General features: G+C 47.9%; 3 protein-coding genes across 4 annotated transcripts in view; 1 reads left to right on the top strand and 2 right to left on the bottom strand.

Annotated features, from left to right (window-relative positions):
• LOC139579781 (scavenger receptor cysteine-rich type 1 protein M130-like) overlaps window positions 1-25,579 on the bottom strand; it is a 524,366-nt gene that overhangs the window by 245,066 nt on the left and 253,721 nt on the right. The window lies entirely within an intron of this gene.
• The window catches only part of LOC139577731 (cysteine-rich protein 1-like), a 137,034-nt gene that overhangs the window by 45,610 nt on the left and 65,845 nt on the right, over window positions 1-25,579 (bottom strand). The gene's annotated exons all lie outside the window — the stretch shown is intronic.
• LOC139577937 (scavenger receptor cysteine-rich type 1 protein M130-like) lies at window positions 230-21,539 on the top strand. The gene is made up of 5 exons (XM_071405058.1): window positions 230-386; window positions 20,140-20,169; window positions 20,401-20,715; window positions 21,144-21,449; window positions 21,496-21,539. Exons 1-5 carry the CDS (start codon window positions 296-298, stop codon window positions 21,537-21,539), a joined length of 786 nt encoding a protein of 261 aa, XP_071261159.1. The 5' UTR covers window positions 230-295.

The raw sequence follows: 25,579 nt of genomic DNA, 5'->3' as shown, positions 1-25,579 counted from the left end.
ACCCGTTGAGTTGACTTGGGTAACAGACCTCTAGCTTCTACACCACAGAAAGTTAGAGGTGACTTTCACAAGTCAAGCACTGACAATTAGGTAAGATATTACAGGACACACTATGTGTAACTGCTGCTCTGTCAGCAGTTTCCTGTGGAGTTTTTCTGATGTCAGTGTTTCCTGTAGGTAGGTGGGTTTAACTGGTCTGATTTGCTTAACAGTTTGCCACATAATTGAAGTAAGGAAGTAATGAGTTAGAAGTCATATAGCCAAGCAGTATTTCTCACTCTTCAGTCCTCTCTTCATGACAGTAGACTTGTTTCGCTCAGTGGAGCCCCAGTTAGAGACAGATATGATACCTGCAGTGATATTGATGAGCCTATTCTGGAGCACAGGTAGGATGCTGTGCTATACACTTGTGACAGTTACTGAGATATGTTTTGATATATTACCATTTTCAGGGCTAGTAAAAGAACATGCAGCTGGAAGCAGACAGTAAAAATCTGTCTCAAAGCAGGACAATGATGTGATCACCTCTAAATGTACTTTACTGTAGCGTAACTGTCCATCTGGGGACAGGCACTAATGTCAGTTAAGGTGTGATGGTCAGTGTTATTAGAACCAAGGTAAGACCCAAATGCAGACAACAGGGTTCAGGCAAATACAGGTCAAGGCAGGCAGGGGTCGATAGTCCAGAGTAAGGGGGCAAAGGTACAGGACGGCAGGCATGCTCAGGGTAGGCAGAGGTCAGTAATCCAGAGGAGGGCTGAGGTACAGATCAGCACGCAGGCTCAGGCAGAGTGGTCAGGCAGGCGGGCTCAGTCAGGACAGGCAGAGTGGTCAGGCAGGTGGGCTCAGAGTCAGGACAGGCAGAGTGGTCAGGCAGGCGGGCTCAGAGTCAGGACAGGCAGAGTGGTCAGGCAGGCGGGCTCAGAGTCAGGACAGGCAGAGTGGTCAGGCATGCGGGCTCAGAGTCAGGACAGGCAGAGTGGTCAGGCAGGCAGGCTCAGAGTGAGGACAGGCAGAGTGGTCAGGCAGGCGGGGTCAGAGTCAGGACAGGCAGAGTAGTCAGGCAGGCGGGCTCAGAGTCAGGACAGGCAGAGTGGTCAGGCAGGCGGGGTCAGAGTCAGGACAGGCAGAGTGGTCAGGCAGGCTCAGAGTCAGGACAGGCAGAGTGGTCAGGCACGGGCTCAGAGTCAGGACAGGCAGAGTGGTCAGGCAGGCAGGCTCAGAGTCAGGACAGGCAGAGTGGTCAGGCAGGCGGGCTCAGAGTCAGATCAGACTGGGAAAAAGCAGGCGCAGACACAAACCACTGGTTGACTTGAACAAACAGTACGAACTGGCTTCAGACAAACATAAAACACAGGCATAAATACACAGGGGATAATGGGGAAGATGGGCTACACCTGGAAGGGGGTGGAGATAATCACAAAGACAGGTGAAACAGATCAGGGTGTGACACAATGTTCCCCCTAAACTGCAGATAAATCAGCCAATAGCGAGAAGCACGAGATTGAACTTCACTACATTTTCTAGAGCAGCTGGTCACCAATCGGTTGATCGCGATCAACTGGTTGATCTCCATGGCATTCCTAGTGGATCGCCAAACATTTCTGTAAAAACCCACGATAAAGCCTTGTGTTCCTATTGTTTGGGGTCTCAGGCTGTTGGCCTGCTTGCTGGACATTTTGTTCATCTCCTCTGCTAGTTAGTGAGTTATTATCCCAGTTGGATAAGTGCATTAACAGGTTAATGTCAAGCCCTGCATGTTTCTTTCAAAAGTCTCATGGAATGTAGGTCTACGTTGAACACCACACATTGGCTGCTACTGTAGGCTGAATGCTAGAACAGCTGTTTCCATGTTAAAATGTTATGGGATGTATTTTATCCATTGTTTTTGATGGTAGGTCACTCTGGTAGATCTACATTATGATCAAATAGCCACAGTAGCCTACTTGTCCACTGTTAACTGTAACTTAAAGGGGGTACAGCCTCTGTGTTCACAGTAAACACACCCTGGAAGTTGTACAGAATTTTCACAACATTAAAGTTTGAGCTCAGCAGACCTGAAATCTGCTCAGTGACGGAGAAAGTTAGAGGAACATTGGTGATGGTGTCATGCATCTGACTGTTGTATATTCAGTGTGTCAATGATTGATTGTATCTGTCTCTATGTAAATGAGAGTATATATTATATTTAATATTGGTCTTATGTTAGAGAAGGGAGGGGTGTAAATGCTAGATGTCTGTGACCTGAGTCAAGCTCTACAGGCCTGATGCTATATGTCAGGAAGAGAGAGAGATCAGGACAGCAACACAATTAGACCCAACCAGATCACGAGAAAACAAAAATATAATTACTTGACACATTGGAAAGAATTAACAAAAAAACAGAGCAAACTAGAATGCTATTTGGCCCTAAACAGAGAGTACACAGTGGCAGAATAGCTGACCACTGTGACTGACCCAAACTTAAAGAAAGCTTTGACTATGTACAGACTCAGTGAGCAAAGCCAGCAAGATTTGTGACCTGTTGCCACAAGAAAAGGGCAACCAGGGAAGAACAAACACCATTGTAAATATAACCCATATTTGTTATTTATTTTCCCTTTTGTACTTTAAAACCACTTGCACATCGTTACAACACTGTATATATACATACTATGACATTTGAAATGTCTTTATTCTTTGGGAACTTCTGTGAGTGTAATGTTTACTGTTCATTTTTATTGTTTAGTTCACTTTTGTATATTAACTAGTTAACTTGCTTTGGCAATGGTAACATATGTTTTCCATGCCAATAAAGCCCCTTGAATTGAATTGAGAATGAGAGAGAGGAGCAGAGAGAGAGAGGAGGGGGTGTGGAGGGCGAGAGATAAGGGGAGGAGAGGGAGGGAGGTTTGAAGGAGATAAGATCAGAGAGAGAGGGGGGGGGATAAGGGGAGGAGAGGGAGGGAGGTTTGAAGGAGATAAGGCTGACAGACTAACATGCAGTCAACTGAATATCTTTTCATTACAGACTTCTTACCAGTGATGTTATCATAACCAGTAGTGATGTCATCATAACCAGTAACCTTTTCCACTCTTCCACTATTGGCTCAGCTCAGCTTGACCTCTGACCTATGGAACTGAACGATTGAGAAAACAAAAACAGATGAAAGCAAATATATTAAATGATATATAATCTCCTCTGCAGAGAGATGTTCACCTTTCCACATTGTGACTTTTGTGGTGAGGTCTTGTTGAGAAATGTCACACCATTTCTCAGTGCTCAATGTCTCAACACTGTTTCTCAAAGGAACCACAACCATTTGTCCTGTTCGTCTCTCACAGTTTAGTTCAGTCTACTGCTAAATAACAGGATATGGAGAAACAGCATTTGGCTGTGAGTCCAGAACCATGAGTCAGTCATGTAGACAAAGGGGAAGTGTTCTAGCAGAGGGAGCAAGTCTCATCAGTACATCATGTGACTTTAGTTAAATACATAGATACACTGGATAAACATTAGAACAGACTAGTTAAATACATAGATACACTAGATAAACATTATAACAGACTAATTAAATACAGAGATACACTGGATAAACATTATAACAGACTAATTAAATACATAGATACACTTAAACATTATAACAGACTAATTAAATACATAGATACACTAGATAAACATTATAACAGACTAATTAAATACATAGATACACTAGATAAACATTATAACAGACTAATTAAATACATAGATACACTAGATAAACATTATTACAGACTAATTAAAATACATAGATACACTAGATAAACATTATAACAGACTAATTAAATACATAGATACACTAGATAAACATTATAACAGACTAATTAAATACATAGATACACTAGATAAACATTATAACAGACTAATTAAATACATAGATACATTATAACAGACTAATTAAATACATAGATACACTAGATAAACATTATTACAGACTAATTAAATACATAGATACACTATAACAGACTAAATAAATACATAGATACACTATAACAGACTAAATAAATACATAGATACACTAGATAAACATAACAGCAATTCTGCCACCATAGACCCTCTCAGCCAGCCAGCTCCACTAGGGCCCTCTCAGCCAGCCGGCTCCACTAGGGCCCTCTCAGCCAGCCTGCTCCACGAGGGTCCTCTCAGCCAGCCAGGTCCACTAGGGCCCTCTCAGCCAGCCAGGTCCACTAGGGCCCTCTCAGCCAGCTGTCTCCACTAGGGCCCTCTCAGTCACCCGGCTCCACTAGGGCCCTCTCACTCAGCCGGCTCCACTAGGGCCCTCTCAACCAGCTGTCTCCACTAGGGCCCTCTCAACCAGCTGTCTCCACTTGGACCCTCTCAGCCACCTGTCTCCACTAGGGCCCTCTCAGTCACCTGTCTCCACTAGGGCCCTCTCAGCCAGCCTGCTCCACTAGGGCCCTCTCAGCCAGCTGTCTCCACTAGGACCCTCTCAGTCACCTGTCTCCACTAGGGCCCTCTCAGCCACCTGTCTCCACTAGGGCCCTCTCAGTCACCTGTCTCCACTAGGGCCCTCTCAGTCACCTGTCTCCACTAGGGCCCTCTCAACCAGCTGTCTCCACTAGGGCCCTCTCAACCAGCTGTCTCCACTAGGGCCCTCTCAGTCACCCGGCTCCACTAGGTCCCTCTCAGTCACCCGGCTCCACTAGGGCCCTCTCAACCAGCTGTCTCCACTAGGGCCCTCTCAGCCAGCTGTCTCCACTAGGGCCCTCTCAGTCACCCGGCTCCACTAGGGCCCTCTCACTCAGCCGGCTCCACTAGGGCCCTCTCAGCCAGCTGTCTCCACTAGGACCCTCTCAGTCACCTGTCTCCACTAGGGCCCTCTCAGCCACCTGTCTCCACTAGGGCCCTCTCAGTCACCTGTCTCCACTAGGGCCCTCTCAGTCACCTGTCTCCACTAGGGCCCTCTCAACCAGCTGTCTCCACTAGGGCCCTCTCAACCAGCTGTATCCACTAGGGCCCTCTCAGTCACCCGGCTCCACTAGGTCCCTCTCAGTCACCCGGCTCCACTAGGGCCCTCTCAACCAGCTGTCTCCACTAGGGCCCTCTCAGCCAGCTGTCTCCACTAGGGCCCTCTCAGTCACCCGGCTCCACTAGGGCCCTCTCACTCAGCCGGCTCCACTAGGGCCCTCTCAACCAGCTGTCTCCACTAGGGCCCTCTCAACCAGCTGTCTCCACTTGGACCCTCTCAGCCACCTGTCTCCACTAGGGCCCTCTCAGTCACCTGTCTCCACTAGGGCCCTTTCAGTCACCTGTCTCCACTAGGGCCCTCTCACTCAGCCGGCTCCACTAGGGCCCTCTCAGTCACCTGTCTCCACTAGGGCCCTCTCAGTCACCTGTCTCCACTAGGGCCCTCTCAGTCACCCGGCTCCACTAGGGCCCTCTCAGCCAGCCTGCTCCACTAGGGCCCTCTCAGCCAGCTGTCTCCACTTGGACCCTCTCACCCAGCCTGCTCCACTGGGGCCCTCTCAGTCAGCTGGCTCCACTGGGGCCCTCTCAGTCAGCTGGCTCCACTGGGGCCCTCTCAGCCAGCCAGCTCCACTTGAATCCTCTCAGCCAGCTTTCTCCACTGGGGCCCTCTCAGCCAGCTGGCTCCACTAGGGCCCTCTCAGCCAGCTGTCTCCACTAGGGCCCTCTCAGCCAGCTGTCTCCACTGGGGCCCTCTCAGCCAGCTGTCTCCAGTTGGACCTTCTCAGCCACCTGTCTCCACAAGGGCCCTCTCAGTCACCCGGCTCCACTTAGGGCCCTCTCAGCCATCCGGCTCCACTAGGGCCCTCTCAGCCAGCCGTCTCCACTAGGGCCCTCTCAGCCACCTGTCTCCACTAGGGCCCTCTCAATCAGCCGTCTCCACTAGGGCCCTCTCAGCCACCTGTCTCCACTAGGGCCCTCTCAATCAGCCGGCTCCACTAGGGCCCTCTCAGCCAGCCGTCTCCACTAGGGCCCTCTCAGCCACCTGTCTCCACTAGGGCCCTCTCAATCAGCCGTCTCCACTAGGGCCCTCTCAGCCACCTGTCTCCACTAGGGCCCTCTCAATCAGCCGGCTCCACTTGGGCCCTCTCAGCCACCTGTCTCCACTAGGGCACTCTCAGCCAGCTGTCTCCACTAGGGCCCTCTCACTCAGCCGGCTCCACTAGGGCCCTCTCAGTCACCTGTCTCCACTAGGGCCCTCTCACTCAGCCGGCTCCACTAGGGCCCTCTCACCCAGCCTGCTCCACAGGGGTCCTCTCAGCCAGCCAGCTCTACATGGACACTCTCAGCCAGCTTTCTCCACTAGTGCCCTCTCAGTCAGCTGGCTCCACTAGGGCCCTCTCAGCCAGCTGTCTCCACTAGGACCCTCTCAGCCAGCTGTCTCCAGTTGGACCCTCTCAGCCAGCTTTCTCCACTAGGGCCGACTCACTCAGCCGGCTCCACTAGGGCCCTCTCAGCCAGCTGTCTCCATTGGGGCCCTCTCAGTCACCAGTCTCCACTAGGGCCCTCTGAGCCACCTGTGTCAACAAGGGCCCTCTCAGTCACCCGGCTCCACTTAGGGCCCTCTCAGCCATCCGGCTCCACTAGGGCCCTCTCAGTCACCCGGCTCCATTAGGGCCCTCTCAGCCACCTGTCTCCACTAGGGCCCTCTCAGCCATCTGGCTCCACTAGGGCCCTCTCAGCCACCTGTCTACACTAGGGCCCTCTCAGCCACCTGTCTACACTAGGGCCCTCTCAGTTAGCTGTCTCCACTAGGGCCCTCTCAGTCACCTGTCTCCACTAGGGCCCTTTGAGTCACCTGTCTCCACTCGGGCCCTCTCAGCAAGCCGCTCCAATTGGACCCTATCAGCCAGTAGGCTCCACTAGGGCCCTCTCAGCCACCTGTCTCCACTAGGGCCCTCTCAGTCACCTGTCTCCACTAGGGCCCTCTCAGTCACCTGTCTCCACTAGGGCCCTCTCAACCAGCTGTCTCCACTAGGGCCCTCTCAGTCACCCGGCTCCACTAGGGCCCTCTCAGTCACCCGGCTCCACTAGGGCCCTCTCAACCAGCTGTCTCCACTAGGGCCCTCTCAGCCAGCTGTCTCCACTAGGGCCCTCTCAGTCACCCGGCTCCACTAGGGCCCTCTCACTCAGCCGGCTCCACTAGGGCCCTCTCAACCAGCTGTCTCCACTAGGGCCCTCTCAACCAGCTGTCTCCACTTGGACCCTCTCAGCCACCTGTCTCCACTAGGGCCCTCTCAGTCACCTGTCTCCACTAGGGCCCTTTCAGTCACCTGTCTCCACTAGGGCCCTCTCACTCAGCCGGCTCCACTAGGGCCCTCTCAGTCACCTGTCTCCACTAGGGCCCTCTCAGTCACCTGTCTCCACTAGGGCCCTCTCAGTCACCCGGCTCCACTAGGGCCCTCTCAGCCAGCCTGCTCCACTAGGGCCCTCTCAGCCAGCTGTCTCCACTTGGACCCTCTCACCCAGCCTGCTCCACTGGGGCCCTCTCAGTCAGCTGGCTCCACTGGGGCTGGGGCCCTCTCAGCCAGCCAGCTCCACTTGAATCCTCTCAGCCAGCTTTCTCCACTGGGACCCTCTCAGCCAGCTGGCTCCACTGGGGCCCTCTCAGCCAGCTGTCTCCACTGGGGCCCTCTCAGCCAGCCAGCTCCACTTGGACCCTCTCAGTCAGCTGGCTCCACTAGTGCCCTCTCAGCCAGCTGTCTCCAGTTGGACCTTCTCAGCCACCTGTCTCCACAAGGGCCCTCTCAGTCACCCGGCTCCACTTAGGGCCCTCTCAGCCATCCGGCTCCACTAGGGCCCTCTCAGCCAGCCGTCTCCACTAGGGCCCTCTCAGCCACCTGTCTCCACTAGGGCCCTCTCAATCAGCCGTCTCCACTAGGGCCCTCTCAGCCACCTGTCTCCACTAGGGCCCTCTCAATCAGCCGGCTCCACTAGGGCCCTCTCAGCCAGCCGTCTCCACTAGGGCCCTCTCAGCCACCTGTCTCCACTAGGGCCCTCTCAATCAGCCGTCTCCACTAGGGCCCTCTCAGCCACCTGTCTCCACTAGGGCCCTCTCAATCAGCCGGCTCCACTTGGGCCCTCTCAGCCACCTGTCTCCACTAGGGCCCTCTCAGCCAGCTGTCTCCACTAGGGCCCTCTCAGTCAGCCGGCTCCACTAGGGCCACTAGGGCCCTCTCACTCAGCCGGCTCCACTAGGGCCCTCTCACCCAGCCTGCTCCACAGGGGTCCTCTCAGCCAGCCAGCTCTACATGGACACTCTCAGCCAGCTTTCTCCACTAGTGCCCTCTCAGTCAGCTGGCTCCACTAGGGCCCTCTCAGCCAGCTGTCTCCACTAGGACCCTCTCAGCCAGCTGTCTCCAGTTGGACCCTCTCAGCCAGCTTTCTCCACTAGGGCCGACTCACTCAGCCGGCTCCACTAGGGCCCTCTCAGCCAGCTGTCTCCATTGGGGCCCTCTCAGTCACCAGTCTCCACTAGGGCCCTCTGAGCCACCTGTGTCCACAAGGGCCCTCTCAGTCACCCGGCTACACTTAGGGCCCTCTCAACCATCCGGCTCCACTAGGGCCCTCTCAGTCACCCGGCTCCATTAGGGCCCTCTCAGCCACCTGTCTCCACTAGGGCCCTCTCAGCCATCTGGCTCCACTAGGGCCCTCTCAGCCACCTGTCTACACTAGGGCCCTCTCAGCCACCTGTCTACACTAGGGCCCTCTCAGTTAGCTGTCTCCACTAGGGCCCTCTCAGTCACCTGTCTCCACTAGGGCCCTTTGAGTCACCTGTCTCCACTCGGGCCCTCTCAGCAAGCCGCTCCAATTGGACCCTATCAGCCAGTAGGCTCCACTAGGGCCCTCTCAGCCACCTGTCTCCACTAGGGCCCTCTCAGTCACCTGTCTCCACTAGGGCCCTCTCAGTCACCTGTCTCCACTAGGGCCCTCTCAACCAGCTGTCTCCACTAGGGCCCTCTCAGTCACCCGGCTCCACTAGGGCCCTCTCAGTCACCCGGCTCCACTAGGGCCCTCTCAACCAGCTGTCTCCACTAGGGCCCTCTCAGTCACCTGGCTCCACTAGGGCCCTCTCAACCAGCTGTCTCCACTTGGACCCTCTCAGCCACCTGTCTCCACTAGGGCCCTCTCACTCACCCTGCTCCACTAGGGCCCTCTCAGTCACCTGTCTCCACTAGGGCCCTCTCACTCAGCCACTAGGCTCCACTAGGGCCCTCTCAGTCACCTGTCTCCACTAGGGCCCTCTCAGTCACCCGGCTCCACTAGGGCCCTCTCAGCCAGCCTGCTCCACTAGGGCCCTCTCAGCCAGCTGTCTCCACTTGGACCCTCTCACCCAGCCTGCTCCACTGGGGCCCTCTCAGTCAGCTGGCTCCACTGGGGCCCTCTCAGCCACCTGTCTCCACTAGGGCCCTCTCACTCACCCTGCTCCACTAGGGCCCTCTCAGTCACCTGTCTCCACTAGGGCCCTCTCACTCAGCCACTAGGCTCCACTAGGGCCCTCTCAGTCACCTGTCTCCACTAGGGCCCTCTCAGTCACCCGGCTCCACTAGGGCCCTCTCAGCCATCCGGCTCCACTAGGGCCCTCTCAGCCAGCCGTCTCCACTAGGGCCCTCTCAGCCACCTGTCTCCACTAGGGCCCTCTCAATCAGCCGTCTCCACTAGGGCCCTCTCAGCCACCTGTCTCCACTAGGGCCCTCTCAATCAGCCGGCTCCACTTGGGCCCTCTCAGCCACCTGTCTCCACTAGGGCCCTCTCACTCACCCTGCTCCACTAGGGCCCTCTCAGTCACCTGTCTCCACTAGGGCCCTCTCACTCAGCCAGTAGGCTCCACTAGGGCCCTCTCAGTCACCTGTCTCCACTAGGGCCCTCTCAGCCACCTGTCTCCACTAGGGCCCTCTCACTCAGCCGGCTCCACTAGGGCCCTCTCACCCAGCCTGCTCCACTGGGGTCCTCTCAGCCAGCCAGCTCTACATGGACACTCTCAGCCAGCTTTCTCCACTAGTGCCCTCTCAGTCAGCTGGCTCCACTAGGGCCCTCTCAGCCAGCTGTCTCCACTAGGACCCTCTCAGCCAGCTGTCTCCAGTTGGACCCTCTCAGCCAGCTTTCTCCACTAGGGCCGACTCACTCAGCCGGCTCCACTAGGGCCCTCTCAGCCAGCTGTCTCCATTGGGGCCCTCTCAGTCACCAGTCTCCACTAGGGCCCTCTGAGCCACCTGTGTCCACAAGGGCCCTCTCAGTCACCCGGCTCCACTTAGGGCCCTCTCAGCCATCCGGCTCCACTAGGGCCCTCTCAGCCATCTGGCTCCACTAGGGCCCTCTCAGCCACCTGTCTACACTAGGGCCCTCTCAGCCACCTGTCTACACTAGGGCCCTCTCAGTTAGCTGTCTCCACTAGGGCCCTCTCAGTCACCTGTCTCCACTAGGGCCCTTTGAGTCACCTGTCTCCACTCGGGCCCTCTCAGCAAGCCGCTCCAATTGGACCCTATCAGCCAGTAGGCTCCACTAGGGCCCTCTCAGCCACCTGTCTCCACTAGGGCCCTCTCAGTCACCTGTCTCCACTAGGGCCCTCTCAGTCACCTGTCTCCACTAGGGCCCTCTCAACCAGCTGTCTCCACTAGGGCCCTCTTAGTCACCCGGCTCCACTAGGGCCCTCTCAGTCACCCGGCTCCACTAGGGCCCTCTCAACCAGCTGTCTCCACTAGGGCCCTCTCAGTCACCCGGCTCCACTAGGGCCCTCTCAACCAGCTGTCTCCACTTGGACCCTCTCAGCCACCTGTCTCCACTAGGGCCCTCTCACTCACCCTGCTCCACTAGGGCCCTCTCAGTCACCTGTCTCCACTAGGGCCCTCTCACTCAGCCAGTAGGCTCCACTAGGGCCCTCTCAGTCACCTGTCTCCACTAGGGCCCTCTCAGTCACCTGTCTCCACTAGGGCCCTCTCACTCAGCCGGCTCCACTAGGGCCCTCTCAGTCACCTGGCTCCACTAGGGCCCTCTCAGCCAGCTGTCTCCACTAGGACCCTCTCAGCCAGCTGTCTCCAGTTGGACCCTCTCAGCCAGCTTTCTCCACTAGGGCCCACTCACTCAGCCGGCTCCACTAGGGCCCTCTCAGCCAGCTGTCTCCATTGGGGCCCTCTCAGTCACCTGTCTCCACCAAGGGCCCTCTCAGTCACCCGGCTCCACTTAGGGCCCTCTCAGCCATCCGGCTCCACTAGGGCCCTCTCAGCCAGCCGTCTCCACTAGGGCCCTCTCAGCCACCTGTCTCCACTAGGGCCCTCTCAATCAGCCGGCTCCACTAGGGCCCTCTCAGCAAGCCGTCTCCACTAGGGCCCTCTCAATCAGCCGGCTCCACTAGGGCCCTCTCAGCAAGCCGCTCCGATTGGACCCTATCAGCCAGTAGGCTCCACTAGGGCCCTCTCAGCCACCCGGCTCCACTAGGGCCCTCTCAACCAGCTGTCTCCACTAGGGCCCTCTCAGTCACCCGGCTCCACTAGGGCCCTCTCAACCAGCTGTCTCCACTAGGGCCCTCTCAACCAGCTGTCTCCACTAGGGCCCTCTCAACCAGCTGTCTCCACTAGGGCCCTCTCAACCAGCTGTCTCCACTAGGGCCCTCTCAACCAGCTGTCTCCACTAAGGCCCTCTCAACCACCTGTCTCCACTAGGGCCCTCTCAGCCAGCTGGTGTGTGTAGGAGAGTGTGAGCTGTGTGTACAAAAGGTAGAAGTACAAATGTCAAGGGAAATGAACTAAAGTGATAAATCTAGTCCTAGGTTTTATTTACTGTGGTGTTTGTTCTCCACTGGTTACCCTGTTCTCATCACAACAGGTCACACATTCTGCTGACATGATTGCACACTGTGGTATTTCACCTAACAGATACGGGAGCTTGTCAATATTATATTTGTTTTCAAATTATTTTGGGGTCCTTGTAATCTGAAGGAAATATGTGTCTCTTATATCATCGTACATTTGGCAGGAGGTTAGGAAGTGCAGCTCAGTTTCCACCTCATTTTGTGGGCAGTGGGCACATAGCCTGTCTTCTCTCTGCCTGTGGTGACCTCTCTCAATAGCAAGGTTATGCTCACTGAATCTGTACATTGTCTGTATGTATGTATGCCATCATTTACTGTCTGTTTAGGGCCAAATAGCATTTAAGTTCAAATTGAGAATTTGTAATGTTTTCCCAATAGGTAATATCATTTTATGTATGTTTGGTGGTCTCTTGTTTTGAGGTGGTTATAGACATTGATGGCTCATTTCTGGATATTAATTAATGATGGATATTAATTAGTGATGGGTGATGGATATTAATTAGTGATGGATATTGGTCTAATTCTGTCCTACATGCATTATTTGGGCCTTTTTCTCTGTAATCTAAGAATGTTTTTGCAGAATTTCAATTGGATGTTTGCCCCATTTAAAAACAGCTTGATTGGTTAGTGGACCCAACACTTCACTCCCACAAAGGGCAATTGGTTCAATTGTAGATTTGAATATTTTGTGTGAGGTTCTAATTGGTATGTCAATTTGAATGTATCTTTTGATAGCTCAAAAAGTCCTTCTTGCTTTCTCTTTCAGTTGATTGACAGCCAAGCAGAAATGACCCGTATATCTTGTTGTTAAGCCCAGATATGAAGAGACTTTAGTGTCCTCTGTCTTTCATCCGACTGTGACATTTTTAAACCTTGGATTTTATATATATATATTTTATTATGTTTTTATCTGAGAGCTAAAAGACAGATCAGGAAACTATACTTTTTTACATGTATTTAACCCCTTATTCTTGGCACTAAACTATCTCCATATATACTTCCATAAATGTGTTAAACTGGTACCAGGAGACCTTCAGACGAGTCTTGTAAAGCTTGTGGGCGTCCTAGATCAATACAACCTGTACGTGTTCCTGAGAGACTCACCTTTCCATAGTGGGGTCATGTTAGTGTGTCCTAGATCAAACCAACCTGTACGTGTTCCTGAGAGACTCACCTTTCCATAGTGGGGTCATGTTAGTGTGTCCTAGATCAAACCAACCTGTACGTGTTCCTGAGAGACTCACCTTTCCATAGTGGGGTCATGTTAGTGTGTCCTAGATCAATACAACCTGTACGTGTTCCTGAGAGACTCACCTTTCCATAGTGGGGTCATGTTAGTGTGTCCTAGATCAAACCAACCTGTACGTGTTCCTGAGAGACTCACCTTTCCATAGTGGGGTCATGTTAGTGTGTCCTAGATCAATACAACCTGTACGTGTTCCTGAGAGACTCACCTTTCCATAGTGGGGTCATGTTAGTGTGTCCTAGATCAATACAACCTGTATGTGTTCCTGAGAGACTCACCTTTCCATAGTGGGGTCATGTTAGTGTGTCCTAGATCAAACCAACCTGTACGTGTTCCTGAGAGACTCACCTTTCCATAGTGGGGTCATGTTAGTGTGTCCTAGATCAATACAACCTGTATGTGTTCCTGAGAGACTCACCTTTCCATAGTGGGGTCATGTTAGTGTGTCCTAGATCAAACCAACCTGTACGTGTTCCTGAGAGACTCACCTTTCCATAGTGGGGTCATGTTAGTGTGTCCTAGATCAAACCAACCTGTACGTGTTCCTGAGAGACTCACCTTTCCATAGTGGGGTCATGTTAGTGTGTCCTAGATCAAACCAACCTGTACGTGTTCCTGAGAGACTCACCTTTCCATAGTGGGGTCATGTTAGTGTGTCCTAGATCAAACCAACCTGTACGTGTTCCTGAGAGACTCACCTTTCCATAGTGGGGTCATGTTAGTGTGTAGTCCAAACGGTTCTGACACTACAGACAGAAGTTGGCAGATGGACTGTACGACTTCAGACGATGCTTATGGGGTCGTAGAGCAAAACGGAGAACATCATCGTGTTCCTGAGTCTCATCTTTCCACAGTTTACAGGCCAAACTGATCGGATGTTACAGACATTTTTGTGAGAAGACCCATTTTCTGAATGTTTCATGGTCTGACAAACACAGCTCTGTGACCTTTCACCTCAGATGAGGAGTGGAGTTATTGGTGGATGTGATGGATTGAGATGTAAAAAAATATCTCCAGTTTAAACAGATGGATTTGAATGGGGATTGTTTTTTAATGTTAATTACATTTCCACAGGTTCACTGAAATGGTAGACTAACGGTTCAATTGTCAATGAAAAGAGCATCTGCCAAACATGGATTGTGTGTGGGGGGGTACAGAGATGTGGTAGTCATATAATAATCATGCTGTGGTCTACATTTAGTTCATCATCAAGCAGACCAGATCATTAGAGATGGTGGGAGAGCCTGTTAGGCTGTTTAAAATGGAACAATATCATTTATATACTGTAGCATGAGACTAATACCTCTATATACATTTTAACAGGATTTGAGTGACGTTTTCTAAATTGTTTTATAATACATATATATATAATACAGTGGGGAGAACAAGTAGTTGATACACTGCCGATTTTCCAGGTTTTCCTACTTACAAAGCATGTAGGGGTCTGTAATTTCTGCAAAAATCCAGAAAATCACATTGTATGATTTTTAAGTAATTCATTTGCATTTTATTGCATGACATAAGTATTTGATCACCTACCAACCAGTAAGAATTCCGGCTCTCACAGACCTGTTAGTTTTTCTTTAAGAAGCCCTCCTGTTTTCCACTCATTACCTGTATTACCTGCACCTGTTTGAACTCGTTACCTGTATAAAAGACACCTGTCCACACACTCAAACAAACAGACTCCAACCTCTCCACAATGGCCAAGACCAGAGAGCTGTGTAAGGACATCAGGGATAAAATTGTAGACCTGCACAAGGCTGGGATAGGCTACAGGACAATAGGCAAGCAGCTTGGTGAGAAGGCAACAACTGTTTCCATTTTATTAGAAAATGGAAGAAATTCAAGATGAAGGTCAATCACCCTCGGTCTGGGGCTCCATGCAAGATCTCACCTCGTGGGGCATCAATGATCATGAGGAAGGTGAGGGATCAGCCCAGAACTACACGGCAGGACCTGGTCAATGACCTGAAGAGAGCTGGGACCACAGTCTCAAATAAAACCATTAGTAACACTCTACGCCGTCATGGATTAAAATCCTGCAGCGCACGCAAGGTCCCCCTGCTCAAGCCAGCGCATGTCCAGGCCCGTCTGAAGTTTGCCAATGACCATCTGGATGATCCAGAGGAGGAATGGGAGAAGGTCATGTGGTCTGATGAGACAAAAATAGAGCTTTTTGGTCTAAACTCCACTCGCCGTGTTTGGAGGAAGAAGAAGGATGAGTACAACCCCAAGAACACCATCCCAACCGTGAAGCATGGAGGTGGAAACATCATTCTTTGGGAATGCTTTTCTGCAAAGGGGAGAGGACGACTGCACCGTATTGAGGGGAGGATGGATGGGGCCATGTATCACGAGATCTTGGCCAACAACCTCCTTCCCTCAGTAAGAGCATTGAAGATGGGTCGTGGCTGGGTCTTCCAGCATGACAACGACCCGAAACACACAGACAGGGCAACTAACTAAGAAGCATCTCAAGGTCCTGGAGTGGCCTAGCCAGTCTCCAGACCTGAACCCAATAGAAAATCTTTGGAGGGAGCTGAAAGTCTGTATTGCCCAGCGACAGCCCCGAAAACTGAAGGATCTGGAGAAGGTCTGTATGGAGGAGTCGGCCAAAATCCCTGCTGCAGTGTGTGCAAACCTGGTCAAGAACTACAGGAAACGTATGATCTCTGTAATTGCAAACAAAGGTTTCTGTACCAAATATTAAGTTCTGCTTTTCTGATGTATCAAATACTTATGTCATGCAATAAAATGCTAATTAATTACTTAAAAATCATACAATGTGATTTTCTGGACTTTTGTTTTAGATTCCGTCTCTCACAGTTGAAGTGTACCTATGATAAAAATTACAGACCTCTACATGCTTTGTAAGTAGGAAAACCTGCAAAATCGGCAGTGTATCAAATACTTGTTCTCCCCACTGTATATATATATATATAATAGATTTTTCACTGAGTCATCATGGAGTGTACATCAATTTAAACCCCAACTTGTAAAGTATAAATAATAAAAATCAACATTGTATTGGACAGGCCTATGAGGTCTAAAGGTCTGTCTTTCCAAGACATTCTGTTCATCTGCAAGCAGACCTGATGATTCTAGATGGTGGGAGAGCCTGTTATTTAAAATGGAAAAATATAACTTACTGTAGCCTATATAATGTAACAATGACAATAATCCCTTCATATATACTGTAGTTGAAGGTTATTTTAGTGTCATAAAAAGTGTTAATTAAAACAAATCAGGATGTTTGGTGGATGGATTCAATGTAGATGTTCTGCTGTGTATCGAGGGGTTTATATGAAAGTGGTAGATTTGTAATTCTTTACAAGAGAAAGTTCTGGATTACTTTTCTTTGGGTGACCTCAGGCTACGGTCTTTGACAATTCAGCTACTTTGTTAACAGTCCTACAACTGTCACCTCATGTAACAACTGATTTACTTAATAACTAAAGGCACATCTCAATATGTGGTCCAGGTGCCTTAGTGTTCCTATAAAAACCTGTGTCCAAACTCAGCATTAAATAGTATCTAATCAGAATAGTGTACAGAGATAAGTTATTGCACCTATTGAAATGTAATGTGTTTTTTAGTGTTTATTCTGTTGCATTAAAAAAGTCACTGTTTCCTATTAGATCAATATCAGTGTGAACACGTCTGATTGGACTAGATCCATGTTGAGGTGAGACACGTCTGATTGGACTAGATCCATGTTGAGGTGAGACACGCCTGATTGGACTAGATCCATGTTGAGGTGAGACATGTCTGATTGGACTAGATCCATGTTGAGGTGAGACACGTCTGATTGGACTAGATCCATGTTGAGGTGAGACACGTCTGATTGGACTAGATCCATGTTGAGGTGAGACACGTCTGATTGGACTAGATCCATGTTGAGGTGAGACACGTCTGATTGGACTAGATCCATGTTGAGGTGAGACATGTCTGATTGGACTAGATCCATGTTGAGGTGAGACATTTCTGATTGGACTAGATCCATGTTGAGGTGAGACATTTCTGATTGGACTAGATCCATGTTGAGGTGAGACACATCTGATTGGACTAGATCCGTGTTGAGGTGAGACACGTCTGATTGGACTAGATCCATGTTGAGGTGAGACACGTCTGATTGGACTAGATCCATGTTGAGGTGAGACACGTCTGATTGGACTAGATCCATGTTGAGGTGAGGCCATTCCATGTCTTTATTGGTTTGTATGAGAAGGCAGTTTGGGAGAAGGTGGTGGACCGTTTGAGGATTCTACAGTCCCCCTGGTGGAGGTTCTTGGAACACTGCTATTTAAGTCTGAGGTTGATTAAAACCAAATGAGGTGCTGCTATGTTGTGTGTTATCTTGAATACCAGGCAGATGTTGGAGTACAGAATGAAATGGTGGAAACTGAACAGGTTCAACTTGTTGAATAACCTCTTAGAAAAAAGGGTTTCCAACAGGGTTCTTTGGCTGTCATAAAATGAGAACCCTGTTACATGTAGAACTCTTTTTGGTTCCAGGTAGAACCCTCTGTTAAATGGAACCCAAAAGAGTTCTACCTGGAGGGGTTCTACCTGTAACTAAAAAGGATTCTTCAAAGGGTTCTCCTATGGGGACAGTGGAAGAATCCTTCTAGGTTCTAGATAGCACCTTTTATTTAAGAGTGTAGGCCTATATTCAAATCCCCGAGCTGCCCCTGAACAAGGCAGTTAACCCACTGTTCCGAGACCGTCATTGAAAATAAGAATTTGTTCTTAACTGACTTGCCTTGTTAAAAGAAGGTAAAATATTGCAGTAGTGGTTCTGTGGTTTTCTGTGAAACAAAATGGTTCATTGGTTCTGGTAAGTTAAGATACTTATGTAAATAAGGTATTTCTGTTTTTTACCTTTAATAAATTAGCAAAATATTCTAAATACCTGTTTTTGCTTTGTCATTATGGGGTATTGTGTGTAGATTGATGAGGACTTAAAACAAATACATTTTAGACTTAACATAACAAAAAAAAGACAAGGGGTCTGAATACTTTCTGAATGGACTGTATGTACATGAAGGCAGGGTAAAGTGACTAGACATCAGGATAGATAATAATAAGGTATTTGAGGTAGATATGTACATGAAGGCAGGGTAAAGTGACTTGACATCAGGATAGATAATAATAAGGTATTTGAGGTAGATATGTACATGAAGGCAGGGTAAAGTGACTAGACATCAGGATAGATAATAATAAGGTATTTGAGGTAGATATGTACATGATGGCAGGATAAAGTGACTAGACATCAGGATAGATAATAATAAGGTATTTGAGGTAGATATGTACATGATGGCAGGGTAAAGTGTAGTCTAGTGAGTGTTTATATAGTGTGTATGTGTAGTCTTGTGAGTGTTTATATTGTGTGTATGTGTAGTCTAGTGAGTGTTTATATTGTGTGTATGTGTAGTCTGGTGAGTGTTTATATTGTGTGTATGTGTAGTCTGGTGAGTGTTTATATTGTGTGTATGTGTAGTCTGGTGAGTGTTTATATAGTGTGTATGTGTAGTCTGGTGAGTGTTTATATAGTGTGTATGTGTAGTCTAGTGAGTGTTTATATAGTGTGTATGTGTAGTCTTGTGAGTGTTTGTAGTGTCAGTGCAGACAGTCCAGGTAACCATTAATGAACTATTTAACAGTCTTATGGCTCATCTGTGAAGTGGTAGGTCACACAGAACGGGACCACAGAGTGATGAACGCTTAAAAATGGTCTGTCCTCGGTTGCAACACTCACTAAACTCACTACCAAGTTCCAAACTGAAGAGGAGAGGGGAGAGAAGAGGAGAGGGGAGAGAAGAGTAGATGGGAGAGAAGAGGGGGAGAAGAGGAGAGTGGGAGAAGAGGGGGAGAAGAGAATAGGAGAGGGGGAGAAGTGGAGAGGGGTGAGAAGAGGAAAGGGGGACAAGATTGAGGTGGAGGAGAGGAGGGGGGAAGAAGTAAAGAGGAAAGGGAAAGAAGGAGAAGAAAGTGGGATAAGAGGAGAGGGGAGAAGAGGAGAGGGGAGGTGAAGATGAGAAGAGGAGAGGGGAAGGGGGATAAGAGAGAGGGAGAAGAGGAGAAGAGAGAGGGAGAAGAGGAGAAGAGAGGGGGAGAAGAGGAGAAGAGAGAGAAGAGGAGAAGAGAGAGAAGAGGAGAGGGGAGAAGAGGAGAGAAGATGGGAGAAGAGGAGAATAGACGGGGAGGAGAAGAGAGGGGGGAGAAGAAAAGGAGAGAGCGGAGAGGGGGGAGCAGAGGAGATGGGGAGAAGATGAGAGGAGGGGGGAGAAGAGAAGGGGGAGAAGATTATAGGGAGAAAATAGGAGATGGGGAAAAGGGGAGAAGGGGGGATAAGAGGAGAGGATAGGGGGATAAGTGGAGAAGAGAGTGGGAGAAGAGAAGATGCGAGGGGCAGAAGGAAGGAAGGAAGGAAGGAAGGAAGGAAGGAAGGAAGGAAGGAAGGAAGGAAGGAAGGAAGGAAGGAAGGAAGGAAGGAAGGAAGGAAGGAAGGAAGGAAGGAAGGAAGGAAGGACGGACGGTCGGTCGGTCGTGGTCGGTCGGTCGGGCGGTCAGGGTGTCTGAAGTTCTACCACACAATTTGAAGGGGTGTCCACATACTTTGTATATATAGTGTATGTACACATGAGTGTTGTTGCACCATACCAACGATAAGCCTGTCTCTCCCATCACATCATGAAAGGTCATGTTGATGTTCATTTAACCTCTGTCTCTCTCTTCCTCTGACTCCTCCCTTTCTCCTCTGTCTCTCTCTTCCTCTGACTCCTCCCTTTCTCCTCTGTCTCTCTCTTCCTCTGACTCCTCCCTTTCTCCTTTGTCTCTCTCTTCCTCTGACTCCTCCCTTTCTCCTCTGTCTCTCTCTTCCTCTGACTCCTCCCTTTCTCCTCTGTCTCTCTCTTCCTCTGACTCCTCCCTTTCTCCTCTGTCTCTCTCTTCCTCTGACTCCTCCCTTTCTCCTCTGTCTCTCTCTTTCTCCTCTGTCTCTCTCTTCCTCTGACTCCTCCCTTTCTCCTCTGTCTCTCTCTATCTCTCTGTCTCTATCTCTCTCTTTCTCCTCAGATCTCCAGGCTCAAAGCGTCAGTCCACCAGGTAGGTAGAGTATAAATCTACAGTGATTATAGCAGTTCAATATTTGTCAACTTTATTATCCCACATGGAGAAATTCATGTGTCCATACAAACCATTCTAAACCCCAATAACAAGTAGTGTTTTATGGAACTACTAATACTTGTCAACCACAAAGCATTACTGCTGTTAGAATAACAGAATCACTGTCATCATCTGTCCTCACCACTGTGTTTTCCTCTCTGCTGTTTACAGCTGAATACTCAGTCAGACTGGTGAATGGAACCACTTCCTGTTCTGGGACAGTGGAAGTCTTCTATGAAGGAGAGTGGTTGGGTCTATGTCCTAGGAGGTGGAGAATGATGAAAGAGACTAAGGTTGTGTGTAGACAGCTGGACTGTGGGAATCCTGTAGCTGAATCTAGAGGACCTCTGATTGAAGATGGAAGAAGAGGAGTCATACTATATGGTAGTTGCAGTGGAGATGAGTCTTCTATTAGACAGTGTGTCAAAATCAGAGGAGGACCTGATTACTGTGATGGTGAATATTATCGTCATGTGACCTGTTCAGGTAAGAGACTGGTCATATTGAGAGATTTATTTGTACATTAGACAATATTACCATGTATCATGTTTTATGTGTTTTTATTTCATTTAAATAGAGGGAGAGATGTCAGATGTATTTAAACATTATATTTGTGTTTGTCATATTGGTTTATGGGAGATGTTCATGGGCAGATCATTGTAGTTCAGATGGTACTGAAGTGAAGCTGCCTGATGGATGTCCAGCTGTTTATTTTCTATAAAGTGAAGTGAACTTATTCCTGTCTCCTGCCTGCATTATTCCCAACCCGATCCTGAGTGACTAAGAACCCATTTCTACCTCTTACAGTATCAAACATAGCAAACTACAATCTTTTATCCAACATATTTGTGTTTAGTCCTTGACAGTGTCATCAACAAAACTGATTGAATGTTCAACCAACTCTTTTTCTCCAGAGTCTGTGCGGCTTGTGGATGGAGCTGGTCTCTGCTCTGGGAGAGTGGAGGTGAAGTCCAATCAGTCCTGGGCCTCAGTGTGTGAAGCTGACTTTGACCGGCAGGATGCAGAGGTAGTCTGTGGGGAGCTTGGCTGTGGGGCTCCTGCAGCTCTACAGGGGGGGCTCTATGGAGGAGGTGAGGGTCAGACCTGGGATAAAGAGTTCCAGTGTAAAGGCAAAGAGTTCCTTCTCCTGGACTGTGACACCTCAGACAGAAAACACAACACCTGCCTACCTGGTAATGCTGTTGTACTCACCTGCTCAGGTAAGAAACAGTTTGTCACTCAATCAACATTGTTTCTCACCTGGAGTGAAGAATATGAGAGACAATATAGGTGTTTTAGTGAGAAAATAGTAAGATTACTGTCTCTCTCTCTTTTCTTTTCTCAGAGCCTGATGATGTGAGGCTGGTGGGAGGAGGCAGTCGCTGTGCTGGTGGAGTGGAGTGGTACGACCAGGGAGAGTGGAGGACTGTGGGAACTTTCTCTGACGTGAAGGATGTAGCTGCAGTAGTGTGTAGACAGCTGGGTTGTGGCTCCACTGTTTCAGAACTACCTGGAAACACCACTAGAGGGTTTAGAGTTTACTGTTCTGGGTCTGAGTCTTCACTGAGGGAGTGTAGAAGAAGATATGATCTCCTTCCTGGACTCACAGTGATCTGCTCAGGTAATAACAAGATACATCAGTGGAGTCGGCAATTTCAGCCACACCTGTTGCTGACAGGTTTATACAATTGAGCACACCGCCATGCAATCTCCATAGACAAACATTTAAGGTAGATTGGACTTACTGAAGATCTCAGTGACTTTCAACGTGGCACGTCTAGGAGCAACAACGGCTCAGCCACGAAGTGGTAGACAACACAAGCTGACAGAACGGACCGCCAAGTGTTGAACCACGTAGAGCGTAAAAATAATCCTCTGTTGTAAAACTCACTGCTGAGTTCCACATACTTTTGTCCATGTATTATATCTCCTTCCTGGACTCACAGTGATCTGCTCAGGAAATATCAACATATTATAATTATATTCAACTGATTTCCTTCATTCATACAACTTCCTCTGCACCTCTCATGATGACTGTTTAGCTTGTCAGTCTGCTTTGCAAAATAGATCACTCAGTCAAGTAGGAATCAAATACAACTTAAATATCCCAGAATGCTTTTGTATTTGAGTGTTATCTCAGTGAACGTCTCTACTCCCTACCACTGTCACATGTCATGTTATTGTCATATCTAAATGAGGAAAGTAGTTGAGGAGCTACGTTTTCTTTTTCTCTCCTCTTGTTCCAGATGTCCTGCTTAAGCCTGATATCAACATATGTTGTCTCAGTGACTGTAGGCCCACTACTCATGTTGCCCTGTGAGGGAGGGTGGCTAGCACTGTTACATGCTGATGTGATTGTCATATCTATAGGAAACTAGTTGAAGAGGTTTTTCTTCTTCTCTTTAATTGTTACAGATCTCCTGGTCCAGCCTGATATCTCCCTGACTGACTCAATGGGAGGGGTCTCCAGGGGCCACCAGGGGCCCGAGATGTTCAGGGGCTACAGCTTCACCATCACCTGCTCCACTCAGCCACAGTACCCAGGAGGCTCCTTCCTCCTCACGTTCACCGGCTCCAACAGAACCCAGACTCAGCCAGCTGTCAATCACTCTGCTGCCTTCCTCTTCCCTGCTGCAGATGACTCCCACCAAGGGAACTACAGCTGTGTTTATGACAATTATGTTTTCTCTCATAACTTCTCCTCTGAGAGTGAGCTCCTCTCCCTCACCATCACAGGTAACTGAACATGAACCAGACTTATAACTTTGTCAATGACAGATTTCCTACAGATCTATGTGATGATGATCAGTCCCCTCATCAAAGGTGTTTCTGTTTGCAGCCTCTCCTCTGCCAGCCTTCATCATCAGACACGTTGTAGTGCTGCTGCTCCTACTGACAGCCATCACCACCTCCTACCTGTACTACAAGGTAAAGACATTTACTCAGACGTTACAAGTCCTTTAAACTAGAGGGAGAGGGGGAGAGGGAGAGGGAGAGAGAGAGAATGGAGATACTAGAGAGTAAATGACTAACTGTTGGTGCTGTGTCTCCCTAGCCCACCAGGAGGAAGAAGAGAGTGAACAGGGTGAGCAGCATGGATCTTGATGTCAATGCCATGGAGATGGTCTCTCGGAGCTCCAGAGCTGAAGCTGGACCGGGAGAGGAGAGAGCAGCCCAGGGGACGGAGTAGGAGTAGAATGAAGCTGACCCTACATGCTGATCTTAGGTCAGTTTTGTGTTTTAAATCGATGGTCAGCAGTGGACTGGTGTTTAAAATGTGGTGACAAACCTGAAGTGGTTCTAATTTTAATAACAAGTTCAGAATTAGTTTATCTTTCTAGAACCTTGGAAGGAATCTAAAAGGAGTGACTGCAACCACCATTATTCCTTTTAGTTTGGTTTTTACCACCAGAGTAACATGGGGTTCTGGGTAATATGGGGTACTGGGTAACATGGGGTTTTGGTAACATGGGGTTTTGGGTAACATGGGGGTTTGAGTAATATGGGGTTTTGGGTAACATGGGGTTTTGGATAACATGGGGTTTTGGGTAATGTGGGGTTTTGGGTAATATGGGGTTTTGGTAACATCTAGTTCTGGGTAACATGGGGTTCTGGGTAACGTGGGGTTTTGGTAACATGGAGTTTTGGGTAACATGGGGTTTTGGGTAACATGGGGTTTTGGTAACATGGGGTTTTGGGTAACATGGGGTTTTGGTAACATGGGGTTCTGGGTAACATGGGGTTTTGGGTAACATGGGGTTTTGGGTAACATGGGGTTCTGGGTAACATGGGGTTTTGGGTAACATGGGGTTTTGGGTAACATGGGGTTTTGGTAACATGGGGTTTTGGGTAACATGGGGTTTTGGGTAACATGGGGTTTGGGTAACATGGGGTTTTGATTATTTTAAGAGAGTAGCTCAATTACGTCTGTTTTGTGTTCCAGAATGTATTGCTTTTTGCTTTTGTCTTCATGTCTTTATCTTATTTAGTGTCTCTTAGAATCTTTATCTTATTTAGTGTCTCTTAGATTCTTTATCTTATTTAGTGTCTCTTAGATTCTTTATCTTATTTAGTGTCTCTTAGATTCTTTATCTTATTTAGTGTCTCTTAGATTATTTATCTTATTTAGTGTCTATTAGATTCTTTATCTTATTTAGTGTCTCTTAGATTCTTTATCTTATTTAGTGTCTCTTAGATTCTTTATCTTATTTAGTGTCTCTTAGATTCTTTATCTTATTTAGTGTCTCTTAGATTCTTTATCTTATTTAGTGTCTCTTAGATTCTTTATCTTATTTTGTGTCTCTTAGATTCTTTATCTTATTTAGTGTCTCTTAGATTCTTTATCTTATTTTGTGTCTCTTAGATTCTTTATCTTATTTAGTGTCTCTTAGATTCTTTATCTTATTTAGTGTCTCATAGATTCTTTATCTTATTTAGTGTCTCTTAGATTATTTATCTTATTTAGTGTCTATTAGATTCTTTATCTTATTTAGTGTCTCTTAGATTCTTTATCTTATTCAGTGTCTCTTAGATTCTTTATCTTATTTAGTGTCTCTTAGATTCTTTATCTTATTTTGTGTCTCTTAGATTCTTTATCTTATTTAGTGTCTCTTAGATTCTTTATCTTATTTTGTGTCTCTTAGATTCTTTATCTGATTTAGTGTCTCTTAGATTCTTTATCTTATTTAGTGTCTCTTAGATTCTTCATCTTATTTAGTGTCTCTTAGATTCTTTATCTTATTTAGTGTCTCTTAGATTCTTTATCTTATTTAGTGTCTCTTAGATTCTTTATCTTATTTAGTGTCTCTTAGATTCTTTATCTTATTTAGTGTCTCTTAGATTCTTTATCTTATTTTGTGTCTCTTAGATTCTTTATCTTATTTAGTGTCTCTTAGATTCTTTATCTTATTTAGTGTCTCTTAGATTCTTTATCTTATTTTGTGTCTCTTAGATTCTTTATCTTATTTAGTGTCTCTTAGATTCTTTATCTTATTTTGTGTCTCTTAGATTCTTTATCTTATTTAGTGTCTCTTAGATTCTTTATCTTATTTATTGTCTCATAGATTCTTTATCTTATTTTGTGTCTCTTAGATTCTTTATCTTATTTAGTGTCTCTTAGATTCTTTATCTTATTTAGTGTCTCTTAGATTCTTCATCTTATTTAGTGTCTCTTAGATTCTTTATCTTATTTAGTGTCTCTTAGATTCTTTATCTTATTTAGTGTCTCTTAGATTCTTTATCTTATTTAGTGTCTCTTAGATTCTTTATCTTATTTAGTGTCTCTTAGATTCTTTATCTTATTTAGTGTCTCTTAGATTCTTTATCTTGAAGTGTCTCCATTATTAGTTCA

Source organism: Salvelinus alpinus, chromosome 6, assembly GCF_045679555.1.
Source record: "Salvelinus alpinus chromosome 6, SLU_Salpinus.1, whole genome shotgun sequence".
Taxonomy (NCBI): domain Eukaryota; kingdom Metazoa; phylum Chordata; class Actinopteri; order Salmoniformes; family Salmonidae; genus Salvelinus; species Salvelinus alpinus.
The sequence above is the reverse complement of the archived record's forward strand: the minus strand, read 5'-3'. Positions and strand labels throughout refer to the sequence as shown.

What these genes read in the sequence shown, in the direction of transcription:
- LOC139577937 (XM_071405058.1), top strand. Translation starts at nt 296, where the DNA reads ATGACAGTAGACTTGTTTCGCTCAGTGGAGCCCCAGTTAGAGACAGAT. An exon ending in GAGCCTATTCTGGAGCACAG is followed by an intron (nt 387 to 20,139) that starts GTAGGATGCTGT and finishes CTTTCTCCTCAG; the next exon opens with ATCTCCAGGCTCAAAGCGTC. An exon ending in TGTTGTACTCACCTGCTCAG is followed by an intron (nt 21,450 to 21,495) that starts GTAAGAAACAGT and finishes TCTCACCTGGAG; the next exon opens with TGAAGAATATGAGAGACAAT.